This window comes from Aphis gossypii, chromosome 3 (genome assembly GCF_020184175.1).
Source record: "Aphis gossypii isolate Hap1 chromosome 3, ASM2018417v2, whole genome shotgun sequence".
NCBI lineage: Eukaryota > Metazoa > Arthropoda > Insecta > Hemiptera > Aphididae > Aphis > Aphis gossypii.
The window spans coordinates 11,778,241-11,798,914 of NC_065532.1; the positions used below are offsets into that span (position 1 = coordinate 11,778,241).

A 20,674-nucleotide genomic window follows, 5' to 3' on the forward strand; every position below is an offset into this window, starting at 1 on the left:
ATACTGAAGAGTAGGACTCTGGACTAGTAGGTACTATATTGTACACTGTCCATGGATTTAGAACTGTTTAATGATAATATGTGTATTAATATTATGTACTATGTATATTGTATATAGTATCTACATCTTCAATTAATACAATTCATAAGTTCGTTTTTATATAATTTGAAAACTTAACTTTACATAAAAATTTACTCCATTTGTATCTACTTTGTTTTTATTCGAGTTTAATTTCTCTATGGGTTTCTATCTTCAGCCATATTGTGGGTACAAGTTGCCAAAATAGCATGTCAAATCGTCATAAGTTTCTAAATAAGATCCGTTTTTGTAACTTCTATTTTGCGACCAGCGCAAAAGGGAAATAGGACTTGTAAGACAGGTTTATTTGAAATCACTTGTTGAGGAGCAACCAGTTTTATGGAATTAGATCGAGCTCGGAAACTGGTCACTACCGTTGGTTCAAAACATACAACTCAATAGTCTCAGCTCTGATGCAGCTAGTCTGTTGACGTTCTTACATCTAAACCGAAGTGTTTTTATGTTTTGAAATTACAATGTTCGTTTGTGATTAAAGAAAAATTATAACTCATTTCTTTAACGCATTTTTAGTTGTTATAGTAGTTCATATATTAGAAGCCGACTTTATCGTGGTATAACAACAATGAGGTAAATATAAAAATATTTCGTATTTATTATTCTATAACAAGTTGAATAGGTTCAGGCGTAATAATTAATAGAATGTTATATTTATTTATTTAGATCTATACTTTTAATTAATAATTACCATAAAAATATTAAATAGATCAAAACTGAATTGTAAACCACATACAATTTTTAATATATTGTTGATTTTCGTGAAGTTAAATGGTTTAAAAGTTATATATGATAATATTATCTTATAGTAGTTGATATTTGATATACATATATGAAGATAACCAGAGGTGTTCCCAATAATTTTTTTGAGAGTATACTACCTAAATCATCAAATATCTAAATATAAATAATTAATATAATAAAAATATTTTTTTTTATGGGTTATAAGAGTAAAGCCGGTAAAGAACGTTTCAATAATATGGACAAAATTTTAAACACATTTTTTTTCATATCCTCTTTATATTATACCTCGTCAATCTTTACAAATATTAAAAAGTAAAAGAGTATGACTCTTTCAGTCATAAATAATTTACGTAAATATGGTAAAATTACTTAATTAAATTAATTTTGTTTTTCCTTTGTATATGATTTGAGTATATGCAGTATACTTATAATTTTGACATTTTGTAAAAATAACTTGAGAGTTAAAATCGCAAATCGATTGAAACTTGAGAGCATACTCAGTATACCTACCCATATTATTGAAAAAAATTTTTGAGAGTATACGGCGTATACGCAGTATACCCTATGGAAATCATATAACCATATAACCCTATACATCCCTGAAGATAACCCGTTGATCAGTGTTTATCTTTATCCGTATCACCTCCTATCGAATAGTGCTAGGTATTATATTTATATTTCTCTATACGGATGCGTATACAAATATTAACTATCTCAATAAATTGGTTGTTTTAGATTTTTAAGAAATTAGAAAACAAACATTTAAATTTTATTATTTTGAGTTTACATGATCAAAATAATTTATCTACCTACTATAAACTATAGCAATTGTGGCTCTATAATGTAAAAATGACTAAATAATTTTCTAAAACAAAAAATCACATTTAAAGTTTTTAGTTGAAGCAATAAGCAATATGGTATATTTTTGCTGTTATAACTTAAAAAAATAATAAAGGTCATAATATTTTACATCACTATAATTCTTTTTTACACTTTATTTTTTAAATTTAAAGGAAAGCAATGAGAGATTAATGTATTGATTTTACAATGATTTGTACTTTTAAAATGTGTATATTTTGTTATGTCTGAAGTCAGTTTTTTCTAGTAAAAATATTTTTCCGATCATTTGAGGGAAGCCTCAAGTAAAAGATTGGATTTACTTCATACTTTAATAAGGTTCAAGTCAAAAGTCTAAATTTCTTAGTAATTTTTATAACAGTAAAAACATCGGTGATTCCATGACTACGGAATTGTTAAAATTCTGTATACCTATATATAAATATATATAATATATTATATATTATAATAATATAATTATATAACCAATAATAGGTCTTTATAGGTTTATATAATATATATATATATAACGAAATTAAGTCGACCAATAAATCCAATACTCGTGTTATTTTTAAATTGATTTTACTGATTACAACATGTTATAGGTACTTTACCTAAAATTTTTTTTTATATATATAAGTACTTACTTTAGTCTAAGAAGATTTTTTTTCCATTTCTAGAAATAAGTAAAAGTGAAGTAATATCTCAAAAACGTTTTCTAGCATTTCAATGAAATATGGGGAAAATGCCATAAAAAACATTCTTCGAATACACTTGAAACATTTGTATACCTAGGAACCGCTTTGTGGTATTCAGCAATAAAAAAAGATACAAATACATTGCAATTTGAGTCTTGGATAGTAGCTATACGTACAATATTGTTACACTAAATAAAACTGAACAATTATTTATTATTTATGAAATTATAAATGTATTATCATTTAAAACGTGAGTGGCAATAAACATTATTATTGTTATTATTATAAAAAATATTCGAATATTATATTATATATATATATACACACATATTATTAATATATTTTTTTGCCATTTTACTCGTAGTACTTTAAATATATTTTTAAATATAGTTGGATATAATTCGTTTTTTTTAGATTATTTCATTGACATTTCGGATATAACATAATTAATTTCAAAAAAATTATGTTAATAATCTCAAATTATTTCTGGAATGATTAAAACTGTTAAACTTAATAAAACTATTATTAAAGAAATTTGCTTTGTATACAATACATTTTTATTGAAAAATGTAATGATAGAATGTTACACGAGAGAAAAGTTTAAATTATTATAATATGAAAGTGAAATGTGATATATATATAATAATATATAATATACATATAGATAGAATATAGATACGTGAAAGAACGCATTTATGTTGTATCAATTCATCAAAAAGTGGAACGAAAATAAAAACGTTTAGGGTATCGAATGAATACATAATGAAAGTCTCTAGAGCAATTACTATAAAGTCAATTATAAACAGGATTGATTTAAGATTGCGTAGGTATATGTGTAGCGGGAAAGTAGTTTGCAACAGTTAATTGATTATGGATATGGTTTTCTTTGCTTTTTATCTTTTACCTTTTATTAGAAATAATATAATAAAGGAAAAAGTTGTATTAAGAAATTTATTTTAAGTGGTGGTATGAACATGAAATGATTTGAACTTTGAACTGACAGTTTTATTACGTGTATGATAGGTATGATACTACAGTATAAAAATAGGTACTTATAGGAATAAAAAACAATATAATAATATAAAAGTTTTTTTTTTTAAACTGTTTTATTTCATATTAGATACAAATAAATACTTACGGTTTTTCTACAAAATATTATGTGATTATTAATTAATATATAAATATAATTATAAATTATATTTTATGAATTCTGTACAGAATTAATGTTAAAATTAAAAATAAACATATCAAATATTTGAATATCTATTTTAGAAAACAATAATTAGTATAGGCGGTACTAATTACGTATATTTACATATACATATGAAAATTGACAAATGGAATTTGTTGTTTATTGTTACAGTAAATATTTTAATTTTTGGATCATTATTTTAATATTTTTTAGTACCTACTATTTATAACTACACGGTTTTGCGAAATAATTGATAAATACCGATACGTCACATTATATGTTTCAGCATAATTAAATTGTGGATCGTTGTGGTTTCCTGTTTTGCTGTCGGTAACTGTACCGGCGAGAGTAGAAAGATCGACGAAGTGCAGTATAAAAATCACCGGACGTCGTCTTTCGGAAATGATACGTCACAGAACCACGCCATGCTGCATAAGACGTATCCTGTGTATCCAGCACAGGTTTATGCCAATCTTTCGAACGTAAGGGATTTTGAGGCGGTCAAACTCCATACAGAACAGCAGCAGATGTCGAAGACTACGGAAACGCCGTCGGACGTGGTGCGAATGTTCTTTACCGCGACGACTGCGGGCAAAAAGAAACCCCTGCAGGATGCTACCGGTAGCACGACTCCTGTTCCTGGTCTGGCAGCTCCGACTACAGGTTCTATTTTCAGGACCGCCGCACCGTCCACATATATTGTGACCGCTAAGAACGTTGTGTCAACTGACACCAAAGACCTGTATCATAAGTCACCAATTTATTCGGGATCTCAATCCGAGGCTGAAGTCAAGTACGCTACTTCATCGGTGGACTTCCGAGGAGTGCCATCGGTCAATGAAAACGAATCAAGAACCAAAACAAAATTTAATGGCTCAAAAATTAGACGGGTCTTGAAACCACAAAATCTGGCGATGCAGTCATCACTTCCCTACACCTCCACTACAACCCCGCAAATGTCACCGTCGTTCACCAGTAACCATCGAAATTTCACCTCGTTCGCGGGTAGTACCAAGGTGAACGCGATGTCGGTAACATCATCAAAACCGTTCGCGACCGTGCTGGTACCCAAACATGTCTTGGATGACGGAGTCTTTCATCAGCAAGAAGACTCATTCCGTCCAATTGTGCCTCCGGTATTTACGCCATACAAATCACCCAGCGTCGGCGTCGACACGAATAGTATCGTAGAGAATAGACGGGTGTCGGACATCGTAGCCGGTAACAATAACCAACCACTTGCTAACCGAGCCACCGCCGCGACGACTGTACCTAAGTTAAAAAATTATGGGCATACGAAACCACTCGCGTACAAGGTAGAAGAATACGTACCAGGTGATGCACAGCCGTCCGTCGTCCCCAACCACGGCTATGGTAACGAACAGGACAGGTCAGATCGCTATTCCGTGATAACCGATAAACGTGACATAGAAAAGTCACACAATCGGGAACATCATTCTGCTTCATCGTATTATGAAAATGCACCAAGACACAATGGTCCACCAAAAAAAGTAGAAGCTTTAAAATACGGATTCGTTGAATCAGAGGCGGAACCACTTAAAAGTGACAACGGTCCAAAGCAAACTCGTGAATTCTATCAGGCAACTGAGTGGCCAGCTCGAATTAAATACGAATATTTCGACGGGAGATCACCGACGCTATCGTCTGGATTGGTTCACACACAAGGATCGATATCGGAACCTCCATCCAAGGAGCACTTTAATGCCTCACCCGCCAGTTTATCGCCTCCGAACTACCCCCAAACGGAATCCCCGGAATTCGTAATGGGTGACCTGAACCCCAAGGACGTGTTGAAATCACTCCTACGAGACATCCTTAAGTCCAAGCAACAGGCCGAGATCAAGCCAAAGTCGCCCACCACTATGGATGAAATCCTCGACTCGTATATTAGTTCCAACCAACAAAACGCAGATTACTCGTCGCAGGACAGTTTTGATATTACACAATCAGGTGAGTCTGAACGTCTGGTGTATAATAATCATATATAGTATATATATTATATATACCTAATAAATGGTAATTATTTAATAAGTACGTTATTTAAATTATATTATAATATATGAAAATGATACTGCGCGGGGAAAATGTAATTATTTATTCAAATTTAGGAAAAATACGATGACTATATTATTGTTATACATCTTTACACATAAGTAGTACCTATGGATTTATATTAATTTTCGGTAGGTAGGGAATCATTTTTAGTTAGCCTGTATTGCATATTTGATGCAAAAAAGTTTAGTATAAAGTTTTCAAACAATACAAACAATAATATTTTAAGGAAAATACTTTCTATGAAAAAAGAGATCATTCAAAAGTTGAAAAAAATATTAAGAACATTTTTTTTCTAATGTGTCAATTTATAAATATGTTTTTGAACATTAGGTTTGGTTATAAAAGCATAAAGTATTTAAGTACGTATTTAATATTCTTCTATGTATGACTGTATATTGTTAAATACCTATTTACAAAAATCAATTAGGTACAATTTATTTATTTTTTACGTAACTTCGTTACTACATCAGTACGTCATACGTTTAATTATTACAACAGTGTTTTTTTATAATCAAAGTAAAACGCTAAGTATATAAAGTATATACCTACCTACCTAAAAATATTAGTGGCATTATGCTTACCACATTCGAGACGGAACACAATAATAGAAAAATAAGTTGAGGACGAATCACGCGCTGAGCGCGTCACAGTATTTTATTCATTGAAGACGGATCACGCGTTAAGCGCGTGATGACTTTAAGACATCGATATTAAATTTAATTTTTATCTTACACTTTTCGTATTTCGGTAGTATCGATAGTGCAATAATGATCAACATCGATAATTAAAATGTATAAATGGTCAGCTTCGCGTAGAGCACTGATTTTAATTAATTTTAATTGCGTTTTGTCTATACAAAAATAATTTCTATTGACTTCTAATTTTGTTTTTAATAATTTGGATATTTCTCGTGAATTATATCGCACTCTTGTTATGCTGGTCAACTCTTTTTTTTTTATGTTAAAAACAGTACATTTTGATAAAATAATTATATAAATAGGATAAATTACTATTATTTGATGTATATTTAATAATATTAAATAATAACTGTTAAGTTAATAGGTTTTTTGTTTTTCAAAATCGGTTAAATATCAACGTATTTGAAAAAAGTTGAAAACGCCCCGTCCACTATAAATAATGACCCCCAAAATCCATAGTCCATAACAGTAATATAGGCATTACGCGTTATACGCGTGATCCGTCTCGAATGTGTTACAAAGTATAATACACATATTATAATACCTACACAAGTTAAAAAACAGTATAATAAAAAAAATACATGTAAAAATTCCTTATATTTTAATAGTATACATATTTTATTGTAATCACTTACTGTGGCTGCCAGTAACCACTTTCCTCGAACCAGTCTTGACCTAACTGGACATAGCCAAAAAAACGACATTTTTGTACGGTTTTTTAATCGTATTTGGTAATAAAGTAGGTAGTTTGACAACTAGGAAATGTATTTACTTTGTATTTGAAATCAATTTACATAAAAAAAAAAATGCAAAAACATATTATTATCATTAAATAATTGTTAGATCGTGTGATAAAAACATTTAATTGTGTGAATATTTATTACAATGTATTACATGCAAATTTTGCAGCATAATTCGGTGACGTATTACAAAATAAAAAAAAATAACTGTACAGTAGTAAAACCTTGATTAATCGTTTTAAACAGAATCAAGATAGTGACGATTAAAAGAAAAATATCATAATCTTATATTTATAACAATAATTATCATAGGTACCAAAATTGATTAATAATTTTAATATTAAACGTATAAATGTATATAATATGTATTATGATGATAAAATAAAATAATTTGAAAAAATTACTCATTTTAGTTTGCTTTGGTATATGAATTAAGATTTTTTTTTATACAAATAAGTTTTTTATTTTTGTTAAAGTATTTCCATAATACGCGCTTGCAATATTCTATTTACAATTCACGATACTATTATGACGGTGGGTCGTGGGTGACGTATAAAATATGTTGACGGATAATCGAGGTTTTACTGTTGTATAATATGTATATTGTATAGTAGATACTATTATAGCATTGGTTTACTTCAACAGATCATTTATATATTTAACGATTTCATTTTTATTGGCACATTTAGTTTAATCCGTATAAAAATGCAATTATATACTGCACTGTTTTTCTATATAATTAAATGCAGTCTAAAGGAAATTATCAATAATTCAAATTTACCTTTTTTTATAACGGGAGATAATTGAGTGAGGAGGGTAATTTATTACATTGAAGCCTTTATATGGTGGCACTTATGATATATCCGAGCCTGTGTGTTATTAATTATAGCCTAATAGGCTTCATAGATACTTATCTAAAAAGTACCTATATCTATCTACAAAATCTAATTCTATGCTTACAATTTGAACACAATTTCTTCACCATGACATTTGTTTTTTTTAATAAGATGGCACCAGAATTCTTGTGCTTTACTAGTGTATAACATGATACAGATTAAAATCATAAACATTTCAAAGTTTTCTAATGTCTATTCCAAAATTAAACCGGATTTTTAGACGCACCGCTATTGAAAACAATATTGTAGTGTTCTTAACGTTTTTGTTTCGTAGAAACTGGTTCACCTAGTTATTTTTAAACATTTGATACATATGTAAAATAAAAGCACAATCTTATTATTTTAGAAATTTCAGAATCTAACTTAACCTGCAGCAATATCTACATATCGTATCAGGTTCCAGTGTAGTTTTTCTTAGGTTAGGTCATAGATGATCAATTACAATTTCATCTGCTTATACTAGTTATACTCAACTCGATTTTTCATGTTTATTTATTATTTTATGTAAGTACATTTATATGTTTTATTTCATACTTTTTTTTTTACTAGATGTAGTATATTATAATCTACAAAATAAAAATATTAATATTAATTATTAATATTAACTTATCTCTGCTGCAGGATCTCTTCTGTATTTACGACCTTTCTCATATATCGCCGTTTTCAATTATTTATTATTATTTTTTATGCATTGAGAGAAAGTGTCGGATAGCAGTTTACAAAAGTTGCCTAAATAACTAGGTACCTACCTGAATGGATCTTGTTTTTTTCAATTACTAAATCTCTCAGAAAATAAAAAAAATATTTTGTGACTCATGATATTTTTATTTTCTGTAAGTTATTTTATCATATATTTCCGATACATAAACTGTTTGTACGCGATCAGGGCAATTCGTTGGGAAATCAAAACATCCCTATACCTCCCTTTCCTCCATGTTCACTTACATAAAATACACAGCTCCTACATAATGACGGAGAACAATAAAAATAATAACATAACATAATGTATTATAGACTTATAATCATAGAAAAGAGATTAAAATACCTAAATAATACCTATTATACTTGGTATACTTTAATCAAAAAATGATCATAAATGTAGTTTTTATTGCAGCCACAGTGGTCAGTGGTACTTATATAATAATATAATATAAAAGCATGTAGGTAAATTTTTATTATATGCACCTTTACAATACACTAACCAAGTATAAACGGTAGTAATCAGGGATTGGATTTTTGATAGCGATCGCATATTACCATTGGTATTATAAGAAAAAGCCAAAGATATTTTATAACAAAATTAAAATTTTATTTTATTTTCATTTGTATATTATATACATTATACATTTTCTTGTCAATTTAGTCAATTTTTAACGTCTTGATTCGCACTTTTTAACCTCTATTTCAGTTTTATTATTTTTTTAACCTTCACTACAAACATTTTATTTTTAATATTACGTATATTATTACCTCCGAAGTCCAAAGATTTATCATATGTTTTCAACATTTTTCATATTAATTTAAGTTAACACTCACATTCAATATTAATTGTAGTAGATTATTTTTTAAATTATTTAATGATTTGTTTTCCATATTTTTTTCCATAATTATTGCTTTCAAATTTAATATCACATATTATACATATCACGAGTGAACCACTTGTTGCTTATTTTTTACTTAAATTATGTAGAAAATTCTGTTTACTTATAATTAATTAGTTGTTATATTTTATAAAAATAAAATAATGATATAGCATAGTTGCATAATTTAAAATTCAGTTTCTATAATACAGGTTCAACAATTTATAGATACAGTTAAACCGTTTATAACAACATTTAATATCCGTTAGAATAAATAAATTATCGAATACTAAGATACTATAATCATTCATAATATTAATTACACAATTCCAATAAAACTATTTTAAAGGTAGTGAATTACAATTAGCTAATAGTTAAAATCATTTTATATTAAAAAGTGGATATTTAACAAAAAAAAAACCTATAAATAATACTAAAATGAGTAAAATGTGTAATACATTTAACCAATGATAATATTTTCACTTTACTTTATTAATTGTGATCATTAAATTTGAAATATTTACAATTAAAATAATATTATGGGATCAATAATGCGTATATTTAAACCGTAACTGTTTTTAATACTTTAGATATTAATCTTATGTTTATTAGAAATTTTCAATTAATGTGCATCGTATATGAAACATTAGACACAAGAGCACGTCATTAATAAGTACTTATTTTATTTAAAATAGATTGCATCTGGGTTACTGGCTGACAATTTTTACTTATAAATTAACATGTATTTATTTTTTAGCATTAAATTTCTTCCTGTTATTTATTCTATATTCTATCATTTTAATATATTTATAATGCATACTTGATACTTTACCAAATGGTAAGTATACCCATTTCATTTTATAGTTTTATAATACTAATAAAATACACTCGTATGTTGTATCATACATATGGAAAATAATCATATTAAATTAAACCCGACAAACCTGATAATTTTATATTTGAAATCGAGTCATCTGTGTGACTGTTTTAATTTAGATTTAAAAAGGTTATGGTTTATGCTTTTAACAAAGAAGGAGTGACAACTCAAAATAATAAATCAATGGAACTGAAATGTAATATACCTATATAAGTTCTGCATGCAGGGTAGAGCATTATTTCAATACATTTTAATTTATGCTATCATTAAAATACAATTTTATTTGAATACATTTTTTGTAGTTACTTGAATAAAAATGTATTTGAATTAATTTTTAAATAAAACTAATGAAGTAAAACCAATATTTTTTATATTCAAACACATGTTTATTCGATTTATTATTTAGATAAAAAATTCCTCAACTCTGTATGCAAATCGTGAAAGGTTGGTTATAGGAAAATGATATTTGAATAAAAGTAAAGACTTATAAGCTATAAACTTAAGTTCTGTACTAATAAAATGTTATTACATTTCATACGAATGTATGATTAGTACCTACTTGAAAGTTATTTTTTAAATATTCGTTATACGTGATGGCAAAGGCCCATTAAATATAAATTTACTTATACCTATTCATTGTTATATATTTATAATTAAAAGTAGGTATAGTTAAGTATAACTATAATAACCATCATCGTCTGACGTCTGCTGATTCACAGTCTGAGAATTTATATAATGTTTTATTTAGTCAATCACATTGCTACAACTATTATTACTTTTATATAGGTACCATTTATAATCTACTCAAATTAGTTTATTTTTTACCCAACCTACATTTCATGGAAAATTATTTTATTTACTCCGATAACAATTCGTATTTTAATTATTTTAATAAAATAAGTAATAAATATTTTATTTGTCTATTGGTACAAATCATACACAAAAAAAATCCATTACAAATTAATAATAAAATAACATTTAATTCATTTTTAATAACGTTTCTCATAACATTCTAATACATAAAATATATTAAAGTATATTGGCCACTTAAATATGCATGTATATTCATCATTATTCAATCGTTTATCAATAGAAATATTGAGAGAAAAAAAATAAGATATCGCTCATAATAAGCTCACAAAAACTTGTCTAATTTTCTCTAAAAATATAGGTTTTTAAAATATTCAAATGGACCTTTTTTTTAGGATATTGAGCAATCACATAGATACTAAAATAATAATATTAATATTTAAAACAAGTATAAGAACGCTCTTTTGTATTATATTAATTATTTCATCGCTTTTGGACAGCGTTTTTCTTATAAAACCTCTGAGTAGGTATACTGTATAATATAATTACAATATTCTGGTACACATTTTATAATAATAATTTATTTACAGAAAAAAATTCGATTTACATTAAATATTTTCATTATGATTTCTTTGTTTTTAAAAATACTTGGTTTTTTTAATTATAGATAGCCGGCAGTTTGTTTTAGCACTGACAAATATATACCACCGTGACCAAACACAAAATAGTTTTAATAAAATATTAACTAAGAATATATTTAACGGTGCTTAATAACCATGATTTTTAGGTGAACGACCTAAAATTAAATTATCTAATTATTTATGCCCATTGCCCACAGGGATTTTGTGATTCCTGTGAAAAGTGGTAAATCTGTAATTAATTTATAAAACATGAAACAAATCTACAGTGTACCTAACGTCGTTATTAACGATATTATGTTAGTATTGCCGACTAAATTTAAATCTATTAAAACCTTGAACAGTGGTGGTCATGGCCACAATATCTATATGCCTATCTATTATATCTATATATTTTAGTTAAAAACTATATAGTTAGCTTACCACCTTACAGGTTTGACTGTTTATAATTCGAACGGAATTTATCAACATGACAAAAAGTATGTACCTATTATCGCAAGTATCACAAATATGTATTATAGTTTCACTGCAGGTGAGAAAGCAATTATTTATTGATTTATTACTCGTGCCTCGATTTCTCATTTCTACGTTTGATTTAGTTGTACCTACTCCAGCTGTGTAGGAATCGTTTAAGGAATCCTAAATATATTTCTTAAAAATATGAAGATCGATTATGACGTGTTGCGAAACAAAGAATGGTATTTTAGTTTTTTTCACTGTATAATATTAATAATATAATAAATTATATTAGGTATCTACCTATGCGAAATTAGAAAACAGATTACTTAAATATAGATCCATACTCATATTATATGTTGTATAATACAGGAATTAAAAATGCAATGGTCAGTAACTTAGGTATAAATTATTTATGGAGGGGTTTGTCTTTCAATTATGTGTAATAGCTAAGCTGCTTAATTGCTGTACATACCAAACGTTTTTTTGTAAAAATATATCAGTTAGCTAAAATAGAGTGGTATTCGTTAAAATTCATATAATTATGTATTTTTTTATTTAATTAAAAATGATTTTTATTATTACCACTTATTTATTTACTAATTGGTATTTTAGTAAATGGAGGGAGGGTTAACTCTTACCTAAGCCACTAGCAATGGTGCTCATTACTCATAATAAACACGCATTATTGAAAATGTTTAATAATTTCACTATAATACACTTATCTGACATTATTCGCGACTCGCGACTTATGGAAGATTAATTAAGATAAGATTCAATTACAATAAAAAGCGGTTTCATAGCGTCTAAACGAAAACTAGATCGTCCGATCGTTCCATATAATATATAAAAATATTATAATAATACGTATAATTATATTTAATTATTAATAAATAATAACTAATATAACCATTACAGAATTGATTTTTCTAATAATACTGGTGTAATTTTCAGACATGAACTGTAACTTGCGGTCATCCAAGTACATTACCGACGGACAATGTGTATCAACTAAACGCGTGGTAGAATCTGTGTGCGCCGACCGCTGTCTCGTTTCAGCCAGTTCTTTGAGTCAGAGACATCGATCTTCTATGCTCGACAACCAACAGGTATATACACAGGCGTAGACTTTAGATATGAATACCTATATAATAGGTGTATACGTTATGGACAAAGACGTAAATTAAGGAATTATGAATTCTATAAAATCGAAGTGTAAATGAAAGAATTCATATGTTTTTGTGGTTCTTATTGTTTAAGGACCGAGGACTTTAAAAATCGTTCGTCATAACTCATAAGGTTGAATACTTACAAAATCGTTTGTAAAATGTTCAACTTCGTTTGGTGGTGATAATAGAGTAATAGAAGTAAAAAAAAAAAAAATTATCTAGATTTTAATTTTTAATTTGTTAATGTAAACAATCAGTAGACGATATTGGTTTTAATGATTTACGTTATTACCTTAATATTATATCGTTGACGGTAGCATATTTTGATACATATGTTTTTTCGTAAGTTAAAAATTATTTTGTAGAACTTGTAAAAAGGAAACACGTAAATGTAACTATACCTATATTACAATTCTTATTAGGTTCCTATCTATACTTACTAAGTGTGAAACAGTGAATATACTTCAATTTTCATTTTTGGACTATTTCTAGTGCCTAGTAAATTTTAGTTATTCTAGTTAGTACTCCAGGGGGTAACTTGAAATTTTTTCATTTTTTTCCATAGACGTTGGTAAACAATTTTATGCTCGGTCGAAACCTTATAAAAATGCGATGTAATAAAATGTATTTAAAAAATAACCTGACGCAACTTATTTCCATATACCTAAACGTCCGAAGGTCGTAATATCGACAAAAATCGTCCCAAGTCAAAACGTTCAACTTCAATAGCTTAAGCTAGAAAATGTAATGTACCTATAATGTACCAAATTATTATATGATATTATTTTTTTATTTACAAAACAGGTGGAAGCCCTGCAATGCTCCGACGGTGACGTGAAAATGGTTCGTGTCCAGCTCAAGTGCCGAGACGGTAACATGTTCAACCACGTCATAAAAGTAGTGAGCTCTTGCCGCTGCAAATTGCACCCGAAACAACCGTTGATGAGGAGCAACTCGCCGAGCAGTCCGCGAGCAGCCACCATCAACCCGGACATCATGGCTATTGCCGCCGGACAATTCTAATAGCCACGACCGTTCGAATATTATAATTTATTGTTAATTGATATTATTTATATATTATTATACAAACCAACATAATGTCGTCACAAATCTATCACCGTACACTTTGTATACTTACTGCAGTTCAGTCGGTCTCAAAGAATGTATTTATTTATATAAGTCTAGTCTTAAGTGTAATGATAATAATGTATGTACACCGTCCGTCATTGTTGTTGTTGTATTATTTATTTATTTATTTATTTATTCAATAAAATACTTTTCGTAAGTAATAATATATATATATATACACATTTATTTGGGTTAAATAATATATCGAACATAATATAATTATAATAATATATGCCTAAACGTAATAAACAAAATAGAAAAATAAAACGCAAGTAGAACAATGATTAGCGAATCTCAAAACAAAAATAATTTCACATTATTCACCGGTAGTGCGCCGCGGTTATCTTGAGTCCCGTGGACTCTCGGCCGATGGACGATATCTGACATATGTTGCACACCTTTCCCCTGTGCGCGGGCTGGTACGACGCCGAACAGAACGGACATTTCACCTCCTCCTTGCCCTTGTAGATGGGCACGAACGAGTAGGCGCAAATCGAGAACGGGTTGTGTTGGTCGTAGGCCACCTGCAGCTTGTTGACCGGGTTCAGGTCGCAGGCCTGCAGCATTTTGCGCGCCTGTTGCGCCACGTCGGCGCGCGGGCCCAGCTCCAGCAGCCGTTTGGCGAACGACGCGGCCGTGTTCAGGTTGCCGATCTTGTAGAACACGTTGATGGCCGTGCGGAGCGTGAGGATTTTGTGCGACATTTGCAGGTCGCAGTGCGTAAAGTAGGCGACCATCTCGGCCACGCGCTTCTGGTCTTCCGCCGTGGTCTTCGGGTGCTCCTTGCGGGCCGTCTCCATCACCAGCCCGACCAGGTACTCCTTGCATATGTGCACCAGCTGCACGACCTCGTTCACCTCCTGCTTGGTGTCCACGCACAGCAGCGGCACGGCCGTCAGTATCGACCGGAACTTGGCCACCGTTTCCGGGAACTTGCCGGCCGTCGTCAGCTGATAACACGCCTGCAGTTCGCCGAGCAGATGTTCCAGTTTCACGTCCAGCACGGGCTTGTTGTTTTGGCCTTTGCCGCCGCCGCCACCGTCTTTCCAGTTGCGGTTGGGGTACACGAACAGCGACGGGTGCGTGGGCAGCGGCGTGTACGACGTGCACGATTTAAGGTACGAGTCCATGAACAGGCTCTTGAGCGGCCCGAAGTTGGTGACGCCGATCTGCTCGTTGAGTAGCCTGAAAGCGTTTTCGAAATCGCCCGACTTGACGTGGTCGATGGCCAGCTGGCTGTTGGCCGACCATGCGAGTGACGGGCAAGCGGCCGGCTGAGGCGCTACGAAATAGTCGGAGTCTTGTTGTCGGGACACCAGCACTTCCGGCGGAAGTTCCACCTCTTCGTCACCCACGTCCCAACCGTCCTCGCCACCACCGTCCGCTGCGGCTGCCGACGCCGCTTCTTCCTCGGCTTCCGAGTGCGTGGGCGACATGCGTCCCTCCAGTCCTAGGTCAGCCTCGGCTCCCCAACCCTCCTCCTCTACGCCCACATCCTCACCGATCGCCGTGTCGATGAGCCCTGACGCCTTGCCGGCCGATAGTATGGCGCCCTCAAAGAAACCTTTGGACACAGTTAACAGAGGCCAGTTGGACTCGGCCTGGCTGACTGGTGCTGGAGGTCTGAGCAGCTTAGCGCCGGCCGTCACCGTCGGTAAGTTACCCTCGTAGCCCTCTTTGATGGACTCGGCTTCGGCGTCCAAACCGTGGGTGGCGGCCGTTAGGTAGGCGAGCGACTTGTGACCTAGTTCGTTTAGTATCTTGATTCTTTCGTGACAGTCACCCAGCAATAGCGCACCCTGGTAGTGCCCAGACACGTCCTTACGTATTTCCGCGATTTTCATCATTTTTCTCAGTTTGTCCAAATTACCGGTGATCAGATACAAAAATGACAGTTTGTCAAAGTTCTTTGTCCTCTGGTAACACATCTCCACTACCTGATGGTTTCCCTGCAGCAATGCGGCCTGGCCCAGTTGTTCCCAACACACCTTATCGTCCAAAGTTCTAGCAGCTTCCAAAGCAATGTCTATATTACCACATTCCAGTGCTAATGAAAATCTGGTCTTGTTGTCTTTGACAAAATGTAATGCTACTTCTGGATACCCTTTCTGCTGCAAGTAAGCTATTATGGATTGTCCAATTAACCGATCATTCCTAACTATGTGCAACACTTCTTCATACTTGCGTTTGATGAGTGCTAATTTAAATTTATATTCTGTAGTATCAATATTTAGTATTCGAGGTCGACACTCCCTGTCCAAACAGAACACTTGGTTACCACTGACTTTTGTAATGTATATAGGCAGATCTAATGTACGTATAATTCCATAGTCACCACCATCTGGCAAAGCATATTTAATATGATTACTAGTAGTATATATAAATGCACCGCAATCGTCCCATGCCCCTGATTTTATTCTGGAATTTTCATGTATTGTACATAAAATTTCCAATTTTCTGTTACATATATATATATTATGTTTGCATAAAACGGCCAGTAAAGACCCATCATTTGCCCATATTACATAACGACATTTGGCTATCTTAGCTTGAGCCAACACTCTCTTTTGTGTAACGTCAAACAAAGTCAAATTTTCAGGATCACGTAGTAATAATAAGCCAGTACCAGCATAAAAAATTTCATCTATATTATTGGGTCCTATGTTCTTTTTAGTTAATTCATTTTTTAAATTTTTTACAGCCAACATGTGTGTTTTGTCTAGCACAGCAAACCGATTTCTGGCTATCCAGACGGCCATTAGACCACTAGACCTCTTACTCTCAGGTACTTCTGTAACACTACTGTCTGCTGATTCTTTAGGCATTTGATATAAATCATAAGTGCTATTTTCAAGATTTGACGAATTTCTTGTACATACGAGCATTGCATTTATAGCTGGGTTGTAACTAATACTGTAAATAGGCGTACGCCCACCACCTCTTAGTTGCATGACAGTGTTCACTTTGTGGGTAGTGAAATCAAGACGATGTAAAAATCTCTCTTTTACGTAGAATAAGAAATTACCAAATTGTGTAAATGCGGGTCTTTCACGTTCCAACTTGAATATAATCATACCCGAATCATGACCTGCAGCAAATAAGTTGGAGGTTGGGTGTGCAGCAAGTACCCAAAATCGTTCATGTTCTCGTCTAAATGTATTGAGACATGTCCTTTTTGTCATATCCCAAACACGTATACTTTTATCCTCAGAATTTGACAGAATAAGCTCTTGTTTTGGATGGAACACAACACAGGAAACATTATTATAATGTCCACGGCACGTGTCTACTTCCCATGCTTTAGAATCATTCATTCTCCATAATTTAATTTGACGATCATCAGCACCGGAGACAATAAGTGGCAAAGTAGGATGGAATGAACACCAATTAACACCACGGTCATGACCTTCAAGCACATGTTTAACTACAGCATCAGCTTGACCAAATAGATCTGTAGCATTTGGATTCCTTAAATGATCATCTAGTCCTCCAGGGCCAGGGGCTACATTCTTCTTACGTAATCCAGATATATCCCAAACACGAACTGTCTGATCTAAAGATGCAGAGACCACTAAATCCTCAGATGGATGGAACTGAGCACACATGACATAATGGTTATGGCCTGAAAACAATATTAACATAATGAAATATTATGTATAAAATGTATAAAATACATAACTCATAAATCATTATATAATATATTTAGTTAGGTATGTTAGACTATAATATTAGGTTTTATATGGTTATGTAAGTATAAAACAATATTTAATAATTGACTGGACTAGTTGTTAAGAAAGTGTTATTGCTGTGTAATCGTTGTTATTATTTTCTCTAACTCACATGTAAAATAGACAAAACACATTAGGTTAGATTTTATGGTTTTAAACATTTTTAGATTTAAATCACAATTACAAAAAATACAGATGATTATATTTTTAAGAGTTCAATATAATAATATAATATATTAGTGAAATATTTTATTGAGTCAAGATTTAGATAAAGTGATACAATAACCATAAAAATACTAAAGTACTACATTTTAATGATTTTGGCCTGAAATTATTTTTTGAATGTTTTTTGTTAATGATGTGCGGGATTTTTATAGATGAATACTAGTAGTTTTTATTATAAATGAATATTTAAAATACCTAGGTATAAATGGAGTTTAAAAGAATACTTTTTAACAATATAGTCTTTTAGGTATAACAAGATTATCAAAATAAAGGGACAATTCATTTCACTTACCAGTTAAAACACAAATACAGGCACGGCTTTGCCAGTTCCAAATTCTTATTGTCTGATCATCAGATGCACTTAATATCCAAGGGTACTCATGATGGAACATTGTGGAACGAATGTAATCCAAGTGACCAAGTAATGTAAATATGCATCGTCGTTGAGTATAATTCCATACTTTGATTTTATAATCGTCACCACCAGATACAAAGATAGGTTGTTGGCTGTGAAAACTAATACCGCGTACAGGTCCATCATGTTCGTCAAATTTGTCTAACAAGGTACACATACGGTAGTCCCATAATTGGATTACCCCTGTATGAAGACTAGCCAATATCCATGGCCGTTTTGAATGGAATGTAAGGCCTTTTATACGGGCCGATTTAGTTTCAAATTTTGTTAACATAATTACAATTCACCTGTAATTAAAAAGAATAATAAACTTTTCAGTTATGAAATACAATAGTTAAGCAATTAATTCTATCAGTTTTCATTGATCTTGATGATATAGGTGTTAGTAAGACATTTCTTGAACTTAAATTTATAAATAATGTATTTTTAGAAATCTGAAAACTTTAAGGCATAAAGGTTTTGTATTACCATACAAAGAATAGGTATATTAAAAGGATTTTACAAAATATTAATACTATACCTATTAGACTACTATAAATTTAATATACTAGCTCAATTATTTTATTTAAATTTTACACAACATTATATCAAATTTTAAAATAAGCAATATCAATACTGAAAACAACTTATAACATTAATATCTACAGCAAATTTTAGATTTCTAGGGTACCAATATATTTAGTTATAATTAAATACATCAGTTGCATCAATAATATTTTAATTGGTTAAAATGGTTAAATTATTACTTTCGATCCATATCGATACATAGATTATAATATTTTTTGTAACTATTTAAAAATCACCAAATGAGTTTTATACGATAATTCTAACATATTAAATATTTTGTATTACTATTTAGTTCGATATTGATACATTTACATACATTAGGCACATTAAAAGTCTAATACTTAATTCAGTTTATTCTAAGAACGCATTTATTTAACCAAGTGTTTTATAAACCGGGTATAATTGTTTAAAAGTCGTCAACATAAATATTTTATAATACAGAGCACACACCCACAAATCAACAGAGTTAATGTTATCGAAAGAAACCGCAAGAGAACAATAACATAAAAAATCACCAAAATATTTTTAAATACATATTTTGTTTCAATAATTATGATGTAAAATGCACTTACTCTTTAAAACCTTAATGTTGAACGAAATATATCACCATAATTCAAAATACTTCGAATTTACTTAAAGCTAAAACAGAAATTTATATTCACCATCAAGCATCAGTACTCAATTCGTTCAACTTGTTTACGTGTATCGTGTATGTTGCTGATAGCCCGGCCCGGTGTACCAACCGCAACCACGGTAGAATAATTTATAACTTAATGGTAAGATATATGATAACGTATCTTTAATCGTGGTAATACCACGGACTAAGATAATGACCATAATTTCAAAAAATGGTGGCAATACAAAATTGAAAATAGTTTTTAGTTTTTTAGTTAAACACAAATTATTAATTATAAAAAAACATAATTAACTGCATCGTCACTAACGCCACTCATCGGAAATAATTATCATGACGATCCAGAGTATTCATGTAATCGATTATCACACTTTAAGTGTGCATTTTTTAATGAACAATATAATTCGCTTGCATATGCCGTTAAATGTTATAATGTACATCAAGTTAAACCATACTATAGAAATGTTCCCGAT

The 20,674-nt window shown here is 30.9% G+C and overlaps 2 protein-coding genes across 2 annotated transcripts; one reads left to right on the plus strand and one right to left on the minus strand.

Moving 5' to 3' along the window:
- Positions 1 to 469: 469 nt before the first annotated feature.
- LOC114125537 (uncharacterized) lies at positions 470 to 14,802 on the plus strand. The gene is made up of 4 exons (XM_027989230.2): positions 470 to 666; positions 3,851 to 5,535; positions 13,290 to 13,444; positions 14,309 to 14,802. The coding sequence occupies exons 1-4, from the start codon at positions 662 to 664 to the stop codon at positions 14,525 to 14,527; spliced, it is 2,064 nt and encodes a 687-aa protein (XP_027845031.2). The 5' UTR covers positions 470 to 661; the 3' UTR covers positions 14,528 to 14,802.
- Positions 14,799 to 20,283, minus strand: LOC114125544 (coatomer subunit alpha). The gene is made up of 3 exons (XM_027989242.2): positions 20,140 to 20,283; positions 18,878 to 19,287; positions 14,799 to 18,254 (listed from the first exon to the last, which is right to left on the minus strand). Exons 2-3 carry the CDS (start codon positions 19,272 to 19,274, stop codon positions 14,953 to 14,955), a joined length of 3,699 nt encoding a protein of 1,232 aa, XP_027845043.2. The 5' UTR covers positions 19,275 to 19,287; positions 20,140 to 20,283; the 3' UTR covers positions 14,799 to 14,952.
- Positions 20,284 to 20,674: the final 391 nt, after the last annotated feature.

What these genes read in the sequence shown, in the direction of transcription:
- LOC114125544 (XM_027989242.2), bottom strand. Translation starts at nt 19,274, where the DNA reads ATGTTAACAAAATTTGAAACTAAATCGGCCCGTATAAAAGGCCTTACA. An exon ending in CTGTATTTGTGTTTTAACTG is followed by an intron (nt 18,255 to 18,877) that starts GTAAGTGAAATG and finishes TATTGTTTTCAG; the next exon opens with GCCATAACCATTATGTCATG.
- LOC114125537 (XM_027989230.2), top strand. An exon ending in TTTTGATATTACACAATCAG is followed by an intron (nt 5,536 to 13,289) that starts GTGAGTCTGAAC and finishes TGTAATTTTCAG; the next exon opens with ACATGAACTGTAACTTGCGG. An exon ending in CTATGCTCGACAACCAACAG is followed by an intron (nt 13,445 to 14,308) that starts GTATATACACAG and finishes TTTACAAAACAG; the next exon opens with GTGGAAGCCCTGCAATGCTC.